The 15390-nt window shown below is 45.6% G+C and overlaps 1 protein-coding gene across 2 annotated transcripts; it reads left to right on the forward strand.

Moving 5' to 3' along the window:
* Positions 1-2108: 2108 nt before the first annotated feature.
* Positions 2109-15130, forward strand: TBC1D21 (TBC1 domain family member 21; the record flags this gene model as incomplete). Of its 2 annotated transcripts, XM_081141183.1 has the most annotated exons (11): positions 2109-2168; positions 8759-8866; positions 8986-9089; positions 10546-10640; positions 11122-11232; positions 11360-11460; positions 12444-12540; positions 12756-12856; positions 13884-14000; positions 14646-14729; positions 15098-15130. In XM_081141183.1, 11 exons carry the CDS (start codon positions 2109-2111, stop codon positions 15128-15130), a joined length of 1011 nt encoding a protein of 336 aa, XP_080997309.1. The 2 variants fall into 2 exon arrangements, with proteins under 2 accessions (XP_080997309.1, XP_080997310.1); XM_081141184.1 differs by lacking the exon at positions 8759-8866.
* Between the last annotated feature and the right edge of the window lie 260 nt (positions 15131-15390).

Genomic DNA, 15390 nt, shown 5'->3' on the forward strand with positions numbered 1-15390 from the left:
TTTAATGTAAATTCTAGATCTCTCCAACCTGGCCCACACTCTAATACCAAGAGTGATGTTTTTAAACTTGGGGTTCTTGTGCCCTGAACCCCCCACCATGTACAGTTTAAAGCAGAAAACTGGGCTCCCATCAGAAAGGGGAAAATGCATATGAGAAAAGAAATACAGGGGACTCTGAAGAATTGGGGTAACTTTGCAAAAAGAAGGACCTGTTAAGGACCATTCAGCCCTGGAGAAAAAATGAGATTGACATGTGTAAACCCCTTGTAAGAATCAGAAATGGTAAAAAAGGAATCAGAAACCCTCTTGCTTCACACAGTATCTGCAGTCCTGTTTGAATATTAAGCCTCCACGTGATTGCTATGAGGCTTTTGTAACATGACCAAACTGCACTGGCTAACTTGGGGCAGAGTTGTAACCTAAAATTTGAAGAGAAGGAACCAGAGGTGAAAGGAAGTTCAGTAAATGGCCTACGTCAATCATGTTCATTTTAGAAACCACATTGGATTTGGCACTCAGATTTTCCAGCTCCCTGTCTGATCCTCAGCTTCTTAGGGAAAAGTTGCAGTTAATTCTCAGTTCTCAGCATGGTTCATGTGGAGGAAAAGAGGCATAGATAATCCCAAATGGTGAGTAATGCCCACTCCATGCCTCCTACTCTGGACATTTGTTTTGGAAGCTTCTTGAGGACCTTAGAATGAAGGCACCCTGTGTGGGAAGTGGTCCTGTCCTTACTCCACCTCCTGTCTACTCAGAGCCACTTCACCTTCTGCTCTATGAAGACCTGGGGGCAGCAGATTAAGGGGAAGAGGCTATAATACTTTCCTGAGTTGGGACAGAATAGTGGAGGGAGGCAGAGAACTCAACATTTTGATTTAAAAGGCCTCCTACAGTGCCACAAACTTGGAGGACAGTACAGTAAATGAGACAATGAATTGTGTCCACTGGAGATTTCCATGTGGATACTGATTCACTATGTCAAGAAGAATGTGAAAGCCAGAGGTTGACCACATTCTGATTTCATGGCTGGGGTGACCCATGGCTCAGGAGGGGGAAACATCCAAATTTGAGGCCAGAGTCTAAATTCCAACTCCAAGATCCCGATTTCACTTTGGTTGGTCTAATTACTGTCATCTCCTAATGACTAAGGAGGCTTTAGAGCCAGATGGCTTTCACAGCCAGGACCTGAGTAGAAATGCAAGTGATGCTTAAGGAGAACTGGTGATGTTGGAGCCAAGAGAAGCCAACTCCTCAGGTTCATTCAACACATATTGAGCACCTACCAAGTGCCAGGCACTGGGGAAAGTACAAAAGAATCAGACAGTGACCCTTGTCTGAACGAACTCAGGGATCTGAATAGAAATCTCTGTAATACACACAGAGGAGAAAGTGAGGTGAGATCTGAGAGCTTTGTTTATTTTTCCATTTAGTTAAGCCATTTTTTCAGTCACTCAGGCACTCTCTTAAGTGTTCTGGATATAAAGATAACTTAAACTGATCTCTACCCCTGAAGTTACCATTTAAATACTGAATCGTAGTCATCCCTGAAGCTTTTCAAAATACAGGTTGCCAGCCTAGACATACTGATTCTGAACGTCTGGAAGCGGCACTGAAGATATCTGAAGCTCCAGTTCCAGGTATCTCCAGGTTTGGGTCCTGGTCTTGTGGAATAACAAGTGAAGGGAGTCCAAAGGTGGGAAAGCCAGAGATAGAGAGAAAGGCTCCCTGGCCCACCTCTGCCACGAAGCCCTTTGTGACCACTCCAGCACACTGGTCTGCATGTCTTGATCCTAACCTTCTGTGTGTATTGCAGTTTTCCTAGATGATTAGTAGGGTTAGTCCCCTTGGCTCTTGTGTGTGTCTTACCTTTGAAGCTGAGTACTCCCATGTTCCAAGGTCATTGTGATGAAGGTTCCAGGGGCCTTGTGACACACTGCTGGCTGGCTCTGTTCAAGTGCGGGAGGTCAGAAGAGGTTCAGTTCCCCCTGGGAATGCAACTCATCCCCCAAAATGAAGATCATTTTCCCTACTAATTAAGCCTCATTTAGAGCTCCAAGAAAGCTCTGGTTAGAGGGTAGAGGGTACTTTGAAGACAACCAGCAGGGGCCATGACCACCCTCTCTCCCGAAAACAGCCTCTCTGCCAGGCTGTCAGCCTCCTTCATCCTGGTACGTGTTCTTCATCAGCTCCAAGTCCCTCCCCAATGTTAGGTTTGTATTAAGCCATTTTCCCCTGCTGGGTGGGAAAGACAGGAACCACGAGCTGACCTAGAAGGGGAAGGAGGGTAGGTTGTACCTTGGTCTCGCCATCAGCACCAACAACAGGACTGAGAAACACAGGTCCCCTTTCATCCTTCTCTCTAAGCAAGTGTTATCTTTTCCTCATATGTGACATTCTAACTAATGAGCTTTAGGTTTGCAAATTCAGTACTAAAGATGCTGATTAATTTTCTTTGGTGCTTTTGCCAACAATTTTGGTATGCTGCCACCAGGTGGCAGTAATGCTTTTGTTAGTGGTGGTTCCAAGCCTAGTTAGTAAGATAGACTTACTCGTTAGAAGTCAGCCTCAGTCACAGAAATTTTCCACACAGTATATTTTTCAAAATTATAGTAACTAATTACAATTTCAAGTCTCATTAATCATAATGATTAAGAGAGTGATACATAAAAGAGCAGAAATCCAAAATGAGTACCTCTCACCCTGAATTTTAAATCATATTGCTTTATTGTAGATTATCACCAAGCTTTGATTTTAATTTTCTTCATATCTTTCTTCATTTCTCTGAACTTAGAGAAAGATAATAATAAAACAACAAACTTTCACATAGCATCTCTTATGTACAATGACTATTTTAAATGTTTTATTTATAGTCATTTATTCTCATCATAACCCTATAAGATGAATGATGCTATTATCTTCATTTTATAAATGAAAAAGTTGAGGCACAGAGATTAAGTAACTTACCTTCATTCACACAGCTACTAAGTGGCAGAGCTGGTATTTAGACACAGACAGGTGGGCTACAGAGTCCATCTTCTCCTCCCCCCCCCCATTGATTTTTAGAGAGAATGGAAGGAAGGGGGGGAGAGAGAGAGAAACATCAATGTAAGAGAGACACACATTGATTGGTTGCCTCCTGCTCACACACCCCTACCGAGGCTGGAGATCAAACCTACAACCCAGGTACGTTCCCTTGACCAGGAATCAAACCTGTGACCCTTCTGTGCACAGGCCGACACGCTAACCACTGAGACACACCAGCTATGGCAGAGATTCCATCTTCTAATTCAGTGATTCTCAAAATGTGGTGCTCAAACCTGCAGCATCAGCATCAATTGGGAACTTATAAGAAATGGAGATTCTTGGACCCCAGATTTTCTGAACCAGAAGCTCTGGGGTAGCCAGTGATCTGTGTTTTAACAAACCTTCTGGGTGATTCTGATGTGCAGCTAACTTTGAGAACCACTGTTTTAAACCATTCTTTTCATCAGTATGCTATACTGATGATACACCCTCCATGCCTGGGCTGTTGTTAATCACCCAGGTAACTTTCAAGTAAACTTATGGCCCCCCCTTCCCAATTTTAATATGTGTGCCCTCCTTGGGCCCCTGCCTCTCCCCTGGGTGAGAACCATTGACATGGTAAGCTACAGTTAATGTTGGGAGTGTGTCTTGTCCCTCAAGTGAACTGGAGTGAAAAAGAGGTTGAGAACTTTAAGCTGAGTCAATGACCCTTCCCAGGCTTTCTTGAGGGCTCTGTTACTTAGAATTCAGAGCAATGTGGCATCAAAAGCCTTCATAGAAAGTTTTTCTTATCCTCTAGTGGATTTCCTATTTTACTAAAAATATTAGTGGAAATCCTTAACCCAGTGATGCAGAAGGGCGGGGAGATGTACACCTGCAGCCAAGGCCTCTGGAGCAGGAAGCCATTAGAAGGACTGAACCACTTCGGGTTCTCACCATGGGCCCCTTTCTTCAGGGGAAGCATGGTCAAGGTTTCCCTTGCTGGTGAAGAGTTTCTAACCTACTTATGCACATCTCGAAGGTGGGAGATTTCCACAACTACTCTACCTAGCAGTACTCTTCCCAGGAGACTAGGAAAAGCAGCTACTACATTGCTGAAGGGTATCTGGCACCTCCAGGGTATTACATAGCTCCCCCTCCCTGGTCCCCAGACTATTGTACCCAGATGGTTGTGCAGGGTGTTAATAGCCTGGTGGAACAAGGACTGAGGGAATATGAGAATGAGAATGAGAATCAAGGTGGATTTGAGAGGCCATGGAGCTGACAGGTCCATCACTTTGAAGGGCCCCAGATACTGATTTCTGGCACAGACTGGTGTTGTGGATGTACTAAGAGAAGGGAGGGAGGGGGCTTTCATGAAGAAATTTTCACCTTTAGCATGTCAACAAGCTTCTGGTGTCTGTCTTTGGCTTGCTAGCAAATGTCTCAGATTTCTTGTGGGTGGCCTATCGTTAGCTTAGATGTGGAAGATACAAGGAAATAGACGGCATAGAGAAAAGGAGTTTTCTGAAAGGAGAAGGCAGTGTCTTTTTATAAACAAATTCAGCCTTGACAAAGTAGGTACAGGGCCCCACATTGCTTAGATGTTTAGTAATGTGAATTCTTGGAGAACTAGGCAGATGACTTCTTGTGATGTTTCTAATTCTCTCTCTTTATTGTGTTGACGACCTCTTTTATTGTAGTGTGCTGTGCATATTACTTTGATTACTTTGCCACTCTTTTATTGTGTTTGTCTCTTTTTTCATATATTCATCTTTTCTTCATCTCCTAAGGTATTTGATTTTAATATACACCTTTTGCTAATAGCTTGTGTGAATGTATATTTTTTATTCAAACTGAAAATCCTTGCCTCTTGTCTGTCCTTCCTGGTGGCATGGCATTGGGGTTCAGCACTTTGACTCTTGCACCAGACAGATCTGAGTTCAAATCTCAGCTCTGATACTTTCTGTGTGACTTCAGATATGTTAATTAACCCCCCAACAGTCTCCTGGCCTGTAAAACAGTGTAATAACTACACCTACCTTATAAATGATCATAAAGATTAAATGAGTTGATATTTCTAAAGTGCTTAGAAAAGTGCCTGGCACATCACTGATGCTTTTAGGTGTTTACAATTAATAAGAGAATTTCATGAATTTGTGTTCAAAATTAATTCTTTAAATTTCTATACTTATACTTTATGATTTTATTAATTCCGTGTTGTTTTTGTATTATTAAAGTGAGTTGGAAGGAAAATGCCTGGTTCCTATAAATCTCTAATACTTAAAGTAAAAAATAAAACAGTTTCTTCTGACTCCATCTTCAAAGCAAATGAAGAAATTGAATTTGCAATTTAAAATCTTCCCACAAAGAAAACTCCAGGCCTAGATGGCTTCACTGGTGAGTTGTACCAAACACTGAGGAATGAAGTAGCAGCGAGTGTACAAAAACTCTTCAAAAACTTGAAAAGCACAAATGCAAACCTACTAATTCTATAAGGTCAACGTTACCCTCACACTAAAATCAAAGACATTGCAAGAAAATTATAGACCAATATCTCTCATGAACATGGATGTAAAAATCCTAAATAAAATTTTAGCAGATAGTATCCAATGATATATAAGAAGGATAACATTTGATCACCAAATGGAATTTATCTTATTTCCATAAAGGCAGAATAAAAATTAAACATTCACTCCTGAAAAAACTCTACACAGTAGGAATAGAAGGGAACTTTCCCAATCTGATAAAGGGCAGCTACAGTTAATATCATATGGAATGATGAAAGCCTGAATGCTTTTCTGCTAAGATTAGGAACAAAACAAAGATGTCTGCTCTCACCACTTTTATTCAACATTGCACTTGAGGTTCTAGCCAGTGCATAAGACAAGAAAAAGAAATAAAAGTATCCAGCCTGGAAAGGAAGAAGTTAAACTGCCCTTATCCACAGACAACATGATCATCTAACTCAAGGTTGGCAAACTTGATCTGTAAAGGTCAAGTAGTAAGTATTTTAGTTTTTGCTTGTTTTTGTTGCAACTACTTAACTCTGCCATTGTAGCATGAAAGCAGCCATTGACAATGCATGAATGAATGGGCATGGCTGTGTGCCAATAAAACTCTATCTGAAAAATAGGTTGGAGGCAGATTTGGCCCATGGGTCATAGTTTCTGATCCTTGGCCTGTATAAGTCCCATAGTACCACCAAGAAAAAAAACCCCAACTAGTACTAAGTGAGGTTAACAAGTTTCAGGATACAAGATCAATATATAAAAATCTATTGTATATACTAGCAATGAACAATCAGAAGTTGAAATTTTAGAAATAACACCTTTTACAATAGCATCCAAAAAAATATTTAGGGATAAATCTAACAAAATATATGAATAACCAATACACTAAAATCTACAAAACATTGCTGAGAAAAGAAATTTAAAAAGACCTAAATAAATGGAGAAATATACCATGTTCACGGGTCAGATGATTCAAAGTGTTATCAATTCTTCCTAAATTGATCTATAGATTTAATACAATCCCCATCACAGCTGTCTTTATTACAGAAACTGATCAACTGACTGAAATTTGTATGGAAATGTATTCCTAAAGTCCATGCATTTCCTTTTATAATTAGGAATCTAGGACACAGCCCAGCTTTGTCTATCTCCTCCTACATCTAGTACTGCCTCAGTGCATGCTGAGTTCAGTCTCTGATGAAGTATAGGTATGAAAACATGACAGCTGTCAGAGGCGCAGAAGCCTGGCTCTGATTGGCTTAGATGACAGTGTCCATGTAGTAGGTGCATGGTATTGGAGCAGATCCTGCTTCCCAGGGTTAAGACAACACTAAGATTTTTAGTACCTTCTTGGAACCATATGTCCTATTTTGGTTCAGAAGATAGAGACTGCATAGAGAAGACAGAGTGTGTCAGCCCCAGGGGAACTGATCACCAAAGGGAAAGTTTCCAAAGGAAGAGTGGGAAATACAGCAAATAAACCATCACTGTGGTGGTCACTGTCATGGTTCTAAAGAGCCATGTGTGCTCAGTAGCAGAAACAAGTTTCAGACCCCTTTGTGCTCTATCTTCCAAGCACTGCAGAATGTGAAGAGAAGGCTCAAGGTGCGGGACCAAGGTGACCACAGAGGGTGCAGGTTTCAGTGACTAGCATTCAGGAACAGCCATTCCAGTGAACTTTGGAAGCTGTCTTGCTTGATGACTTTTTTTTACTATTCTGAAGGGTCATTGAGTCTATAGTTTACCACCATTCCATCAGTGTTTCTTTGAGGTGACTGCATTGGTCATTCATTAGGAATGTAAGGGAGGTTGGCTCCGTGTTGCAAAATGAAAGGTGAAACATGTTTTTCTTAAAATGCAAAAGGTTTTAGAAAATACATTATTACAATGTATTGCTTAGACCATCCCTATCAAATACGGACTTAGCAGAAATTATCTCAAATTTGGGCCTGCGGGCTCTTGTTTTCAATTTCCAGTGTTGATTTACCACCTAATACCTTGCTATGGACCAGAAGCGTCAGCAGTCCCCTGGGAGCTAGTTAGAAATGCATCGTCTTGGGCCCACCCCAGACCTTCTGAGTCATAATCTGCATTTTAAAGATTCTCAGGTGACTCGTTTGCAAATTTAAATTTGAGTCACACACATGCATATTCAGGCGCATATTAATGGGAGGTTATTTCAATAAGAACTCTAACTCCTTGTTATTGTTTTATGAGCATTTTTAATTACTTTGTATGCAGTGTACTCATTTCCCAAGGGACACACTCACACCTATGTAAACCAGAAACCATTACAGGAAAGGTAAAATGAAGCACATGAATGTGTTTAATTAGTGCTTATTTTATATTTTTATTATGAAAGCAACATAAGTCAGTATAGAAAAGTTTGAGAATACAATAAAAAGGAAGAAGTTAATTATAATCCTATCATTCCAAAATAATCACTGTCACCTTGGCCAGTGTGGTTCAGTTGGTTGAGCATCACCCCATGCACTAGAAGGTTACCAGTTTTATTCCCAGCCAGGACACAGACCCAGGTTGTGGGTTCAACCCCGGCTGGGGCCCATATGGGAGGCAACTGATTGATGTTTCTCTCTCACATCAATGTTTCTGTCTCTCTCTCCCCCTTTCCTCTCTCTAAAATCAATAAAAACATATTTTTAAAATAATAATAATAATCAGTGTTGGTTTTAGGTAGTTTTTTTGGTATTTTTTTAGCCTTTCTAACAGAATCTTTATAGTGACTAATTCACTATGTATTTGAGTATATAAGGTGTAGTTTTATAATACATAACAGGCAGTTATGGAGGAGAGTACATACAGAAGATACTGAATGTAAAATTTTGTATTTTGCTTTCTTCTGGTAACATTTATATTTTCCCAGATTATTCATTCCTTGTAAGCATTGTTTTATATGCCTCATACTATTCCATTGAATACATAAACTGTGGTTTACTTAACTATTCCCTTATTGCATAACATTTAGAGCACTTGCATTTTTCATTTTGGTAAATATCGTACAATGAAAATTATTGTGCACTTTAATATGTTTTTTTCAGTAATTTTCTCAGGGGATCTGAGGGCCAGCTGGTAAGTCCTGAGAGTCCAACAAGAGAAATTAGTCAGAGACTACTGTGAGCTCAGGTTCGCATTGCAAAGTCCAGAGTATATCATTTAAAAATCACTCTGAAAAGAAAAGCCAAAGGTCCCTAACAGAAGGCTGAAGTGGTTGCCCTTGACAGGTGAAGAGAAAACCACCCATTGACAAGACAGAATGGGATGGCTTCTTTGACGAGAATGGTCAGTTGGCCAAGTCACGAGACTTCATTTGTGTTAACATTCTGGAAAGGGTATGGTCCCCAAGCTACCATTGGCCTTCCCCTGGAACTAGGGAGCAGGGTGGGCAAGGGGGCAGGTGGTGCTGGGAGGGGCTCCTTTAGCAGCTTCTCACATCCCACCCCTACCCCAGGGTCTGCACCCCTTCGTGAGGACAGAAGCCTGGAAGTTCCTCACCGGCTACTACTCATGGCAGAGTTCCCAGGATGAGCGGCTCACAGTGGACAGTACAAGGAGGTAGAACATTCCAGATCCTATAAGGAGAGGGTGGGTAGCTGCACAGTGGGCAGGGGGTGCTCACCCCACCCTGGCTTTAAATATACTTTAAACAGGCTTCTCATTCTGAATGGCAAAATCCCCATGGCGCTGGACCCAGGGCCCATACACGGGAGAGGCCTTCACCACCCAGTTCCATTTACCAGCCCACAGACGGGGCATGGGCTTGACCCCAGCAACTGCTCTTACCCTCTCCTCCTCTCCCCCTGCCCCAATGTCCCATCCTTCCCTGGGGTCTGTGCAGCCTACTGAGGTGGAGAAGACTGACATGCAGGGCAAGTCAGAGGAAAATCCAGGGCAAGAGGGGATCTGAGGGCCAGCTGGTAAGTCCTGAGAGTCCAACAAGAGCCCACCTGTGTTAGTTTCCTGAGGCTGCTTTCACAAAGCACCACACACCAGGTGTTTTACCACAGTAGAATGTATTCTCTCAGTTCCGGAGGCCAGAAGCCTGAAAGCAAGGCACTGGCAGAGCCGCTCTCCCTCCGAAGGCTCTATGGGAGAATCCCTCCTTGCCTCCTGGAGGTTCTGGTGGCTCCAGGTGTTCCTTGGCGTGTAGCTGCATCACTGCAGTCTATGCCTCCGTGGTCGCATGGCCTTCTCCCTTCTCCCTCTATCTCTCCTCTGTGTGCCTCTTATAAGGACACTTGTCATTGGATTTAGGGTCCAACTGGATAATTAAGAATGATCTCATCTTGAGACCTTTAATGGGGGTCTTATATCTTAATTATATCTGCAAAGACCTTTTTTTCAAATAAGGTTACATTCACAGGTTCCAGAGGTTAGGGTATGGACATATCTTTTTGGAGTTACCATTCAGCCTACTACAGTACCAGCTCATTGTAATGATGGGCACAAAACACTCCCTCATCCAATCCTTATAATTCTGAGGCATAGGTGCTAGTGTTATCCCACTCTGCAGATGAGGACACTGAAGTTTAGAGAGGGAAAGTGAGGTCTCCAAGGCTTGACCCTAGTTGCAGACCCCCAGTTATTAAGTTGTGAAGCCAGGATTCAGGGGTGGCCATCGGACTTCAGAACCACAAAGTTGCCCGGCAGGGCATGGCTCAGTGGTTGAGCATCGACCTAGGATCCAGGAGATCGGGGTTCGATTCCCAGTCAGGGCACATGCCTGGGTTGTGGGCTGGGCAGCCGATCAATGACTCTCTCATCATTGATGTTTCTATCTCTCTCTCTCCCCCTCCTTTCCTCTCTCTGAAATTAATAAAGATATGTTTTAAAAAAAAGAACCACGAAGTTAATCTCATCCCCATCTGCACTCCAGGTGCACAGAAGAGGGTGGTTAGGGCTGGCACAGGCAGAGGGGGGGGGAGAGTCTCAGACAGTGAGCACAGCCCAGGGTCCCTAGACTTTCTGGGAGGAAAGGCTGCCTCGTTTAGCTTTAGTTCTGTTCTCATAGGAAGAATTATGAGGCCTTATGCCAGATGTACGAGAAGATTCAGCCCCTTCTGGAAAACCTGCACCGGAACTTCATAGAGACCCGGAATAACATCAGTGAGCAGACTAGGGTGGGAGGGCTGCCCAGAGGGAACTGCTGGAAGCCATCCCTGACCCGTCCTCAGTCTTTTGGGGGTGGTTCCCCAGTTCCTCAGAGCTTCCTTGACATATGCCTGGAATTTTTCTGGCTAAACAGTGGTTAGTCCATCCACCCATCTTTACTGGGTGCTCCTAGATGCCAGCATGGTGTTACTATGGGTGCATACTGTTCCTGCTGGTTTGTCTTCATCTCTTCCCACCTTGGTCTTGAACTAAGCTGGATTTAATTGGATGAAGGGGTCGCGTTCCTGGCAGAGGGTTCAGCCTGGTCAAAGATTTGGAAGTGGAAAGAAACCCAGGCAGCTCAGGGATACAGTCTGGGTGGCTGACTCTCCTTTCAAAGCTTCCTCCCTGTGTTGGTTGGGGGAAATAAACTCTCCCACAGACCTTCTGCTGGAGTAATCTGGTGATACCCACCTGTCCCTTGCTCCCAACCTAGCATACGACATCCAGAAACTCTTTGACAAAGATCCCCTGGGCAATGTCCTTATTGACAAGAAAAGGCTGGAGAAGATCCTACTCCTGAGCTATGTCTGCAACACCCAGGCAGGTGTGCCACAGTGCTGAGCCTCCCCTTGGCCCCCTCTTCTCAATTCCTTTCTGGAATTACTTCCCTGCCCAAGCCCAGGTCCTGTCCCTCCTACCCAGCCCCTCTCACTGGCCCTTCTCCACCCCAGAGTATCAGCAGGGCTTCCACGAGATGGTGATGCTTTTCCAGTTGATGGTGGAACATGACCACGAGACCTTCTGGCTTTTCCAGTTCTTCCTGCAGAAAACAGTGAGGGTTGGGCCTGAGCCCAGAGACAACCCCCCCCCTGCAATCCCTCTGCTAATTCTCTAAAGAACCCCTTGAGGTTAGGCAAGCTTTAGCAGCCCCAGTCATTTTCTCTAGCCCTGGAACAGCTATTTGGGTCCCAGAGGAGCCTCGAAGAGCAAGGCCAACTCCAGTGCAGTGTGTTTTAGGGTGAGGGTAGCAAACATTGGAGTTGAGGAGGGGGCTGGAGTAGTGCTCTGTGTCCAGCTATCACTTTGAAAGAGTGTGACTGACCAGGCCCAGCGATAGCACCCACTTCTCGCAATCCTCTCCCAAAACATGCTCTGCTCCCACAAACAATCCATGGCTCCTCCTGCCTAAAGAATAAAATCCAATAGCCTCAGCCAGGCATTCAATCCTCCGTCGTCAGTCTGCTCTCACTGTTCCCGTCACATAACCTGCACTCCAGGAACACCAGGGCAGTTGGGATTACCCAGATGCACACGGCACTGTCCAGGTTGAAGACTTTTGAAATTGCTACTCCCTGGAAAGACTTTCCTCGTGATCTGTAAGGGGGCTTCCCAGAACCCACCCTCATCCCTTCCTCCATCTGTACAACAGTGTGCTCACTGCACTTTCCTTGTCCTGGTTCTGAACCACGGTATGTATACGAAGGAATAACTGGGCTCACTGCATTGTGAGCCACACCTGAAACATCTCTGCATCCCCATCACACACACACACACACACACACACACACACACAGGTGCACACATATATACAGATGGATACATATACACACAGATCATATAGACACAGACATGATGTATGCATATGTGCACACACACATACACAACGCTCAAACTCATACAGAGACACAGGCCCAGCCTGGAGACAGACATACAGAGCGTCCCCAGAATTGGAGAGTTGGTGAAGAAGGGTTGGCTTTTCTGGTGCCCTCAAGCCCAGAGGACTCAGTTTCCCTCCCTCCCACTCATCTTTCACAGGAGCACAGCTGTGTCATCAACATCGGGGTAGGCAAGAACCTAGACATGCTCAACAACCTGATCAGCTTCCTGGACCCTGTGTTTGCTGAGCACCTAAGTGAGTGGACAGGGTTCATCTCGATGAGGTTGGAGTCTAGACAGTTGAAAATCCACCACAAACCATCTCCAAAGGCAGCTGGGAAAATAACAGCCAGGCACCCCTTGTTTCCCAAGTGTGGTGACTGGCTATCTGTTCTAGCTCTCTTGTGTGTGTCAGCCCCTGTTTTCTCTGATTATGGCCTCCTGGCTGGTGCCCTGTTTCTCTCCCCACAGAAGGAAAGGGTGCAGGAGCTGTGCAATCCCTCTTCCCTTGGTTCTGTCTCTGTTTCCAGCGCGCTTTCAAGTCCTTTGATGATGTCTGGAGGCTCTGGGAGGTGAGGTGCTCTGCTGGGAACAGAAGAGATAGACCCCACCCCTCGGGCAGGCAGCAGGAGAGCCCTTTGGCTTGCCTCCCCTTTATTGCTGGTTTTGGATGGAGTCCAGGTGCTCAAGGTTTATTGGGTCAGCTACCCTGCTCCTGCCCAATAACGAGGAGGCTAGGGCATCTGTTCATCCATCTGTTCATGCAGTCCCTCCAACCTCACCTTCTCTGGGCAGTCAGGACAGAAGAAGGGGTCTTACAGCCTGTGCCATAAACACCTGGCCTGCAGTTCAGCTTCCCTGCCTCTTGCCCAGGTGCCTGACTCTGCTTGCATTTCCTCATCTCCCCCTTCCTCAGTCTTCCCCTCCACCTGGGTGCTAGCTCCTTGCTGAGCCTTCACTCCTGGAGAAGGTGGGACCCCCACAGGCAGGTTGCACCTGCAGTCCTTTTATCTCAGTCCCTATGGCCATGAGCAGGTGAGCCTCCCCGGGAACACCCCCCACTCATCACTGCCCTGTCCCGTGGCCTCCACTACCTGCAGGACCCAACCTAACGTTCAGCCCTATGAGTCACCCCTGCCTCCCTCCTCCCTCCTGATCTGGTAGTCTCCGTGCTCAAGTTCATGATCACCCACAGGACTTTGGTGACACCCCTGTGTTGTTGACATCAACCATTGCTTTGCTGAAGCTCCACTCGAATGTTACAGATAGTTACCCGGTTGTTCTCTGCCCTCTCCCTACCTCCCTCTTTCCACTTCCTCTGCTCCTCCTTCCCTCTCTGCTCTCATTCTCTCTCTTCCTTCTCCCTCAATCTAATGAATTCCCTGAAGGCTTTATTTCTGATTCCCTAGTAGCCAGCACAATGCCTAGAATCCCAGAGGTAGCTGTGAGCACTTGCCTGAGTGAGTGAATGAACGAGTGAATGAGCAAGTCAGCAGAGAGGCCCAGGAATGTCTGACCCTGGGCACGTGGTTGGTGGGTGACTCGCCATCTTAAAGCCTGTGCCACAGGGCACAGGCCAAGACTTGCCTGCCCATGCAGGTTCTGCTGACCGGGAAGCCTTGCAGAAACTTCCAGGTGCTGGTGGCCTACAGCCTGCTGCAGATGGTGCGTGAGCAGGTCCTGAAGGAGAGTATGGCCGGTGATGACATCCTCCTGGTGAGAGCACCCTCTGGCCAAGCCCAGCCCCATGGCTCCTGGGGATCCCGACACCCCACACCATCTCGGCCTCAGGCCTCAGGCTCGTGGGGTGCTGGGCTTCAGTGCCCTCTTTGCCCCTGGACAGGAATCATGATGGGAGCTGACATGTCCTGAGCATGCTGAGAGCTTTATAGATGAGCTCATCTAAGCTTCACAACAAGTGTGCCCAGAGGGGTGATGACTGTCATCATCTTCACCCCTATGTAGCGTTTAAAGAGACCAAGCCTTGAATGGTTCTCAACCACTAGACTTGACTGCTTCACAGTTAATCCCTTGGCTCTAGCATCCTCCTGTGGAAAAAGACTTAAGGTTTTCCAAAATTTCTCCTGTGCTGAAGTCTTTATTCAAAAAGATGTTAGGTGGCACCCCAATTATAAAACCAGACCTCCTTGGAAGCCTGTGAGACCCTCAGTGGAACCTCAGGACTCCCTAGACCCCAGTATGAAAACTACCTTTACCATCTCCCCAAAATATAAAATTACAGTGTTGAAATTCCAGGCACTGTGCCAGGCGGGATGGGAAAAGATCAGGTGGCCCCAGTGACAGCCATGAGCCGCGGCTCTGTCCCCTCAGCCCTGTTTCCTCTGCCTTTTCCTGGCACAGGCCTGCAACAATCTGGTTGACCTTGATGCTGATGAGCTGATTTCTGCTGCTTGCTTGGTTTATGCGGAGTTCATCCAGAAGGATGTAAGTTGCCCCAATTATTTGCCCTTCTCCTCTTCCTCTTCCAAGAAGTCTTCCCTGATCTCCCAAGCCCAGCCCATGGCAGGTATATTCAGCTTCAGAGATAGTTTGTGCCACATTCTCTGCCACCAAGCCACAGAAGTTCTCTGCATGGTCTTTTTGCTGTTTGCACATGTAACACGTGCCTCCTTGAGCAGACTGTGCTTCCCGAAAACACAGCCCTCATCGGTCCTTCCCTGTGGCCATCTCAGTGTATCTGGGCTCAGAGCTGAGCACCTCATCAAGAGAATGTCACTGACTGGATGAACTGAAGAATGAGGGCAGCAGACCAACATCTGTCTCCCTCAACCTGCCGGACCCTCCTCTTCCAGGTTCCTCAGCCATTAAAGGATTTCTTTCTCTGAGGACACGCACAATGGACAGATGCCCTCAGAGGACAAGACAAAGGTGGTGCTTCAGCAGTGAGGTCAGGATCAAGTCCGCCAGGGCCTTAGGGTGAGGGCATAGTTAATACAGCTGCAATACAAACAGCCTTCTGGAGTCACAGTTTGTGGTAGGCAGTGTGTCCCAGGGGCTGAGGGCAGAAAAGGGATTGTCCAATAAGAAGAGAGGCCTGGTGGGGGAGAAGAGAGATTACAAGGGCTAGAAGCATAAATTCTGGGAA

This window comes from Miniopterus schreibersii, assembly GCF_964146895.1.
Source record: "Miniopterus schreibersii genome assembly, chromosome: 1".
In the NCBI taxonomy this organism is placed as follows: Eukaryota; Metazoa; Chordata; class Mammalia; order Chiroptera; family Miniopteridae; genus Miniopterus; species Miniopterus schreibersii.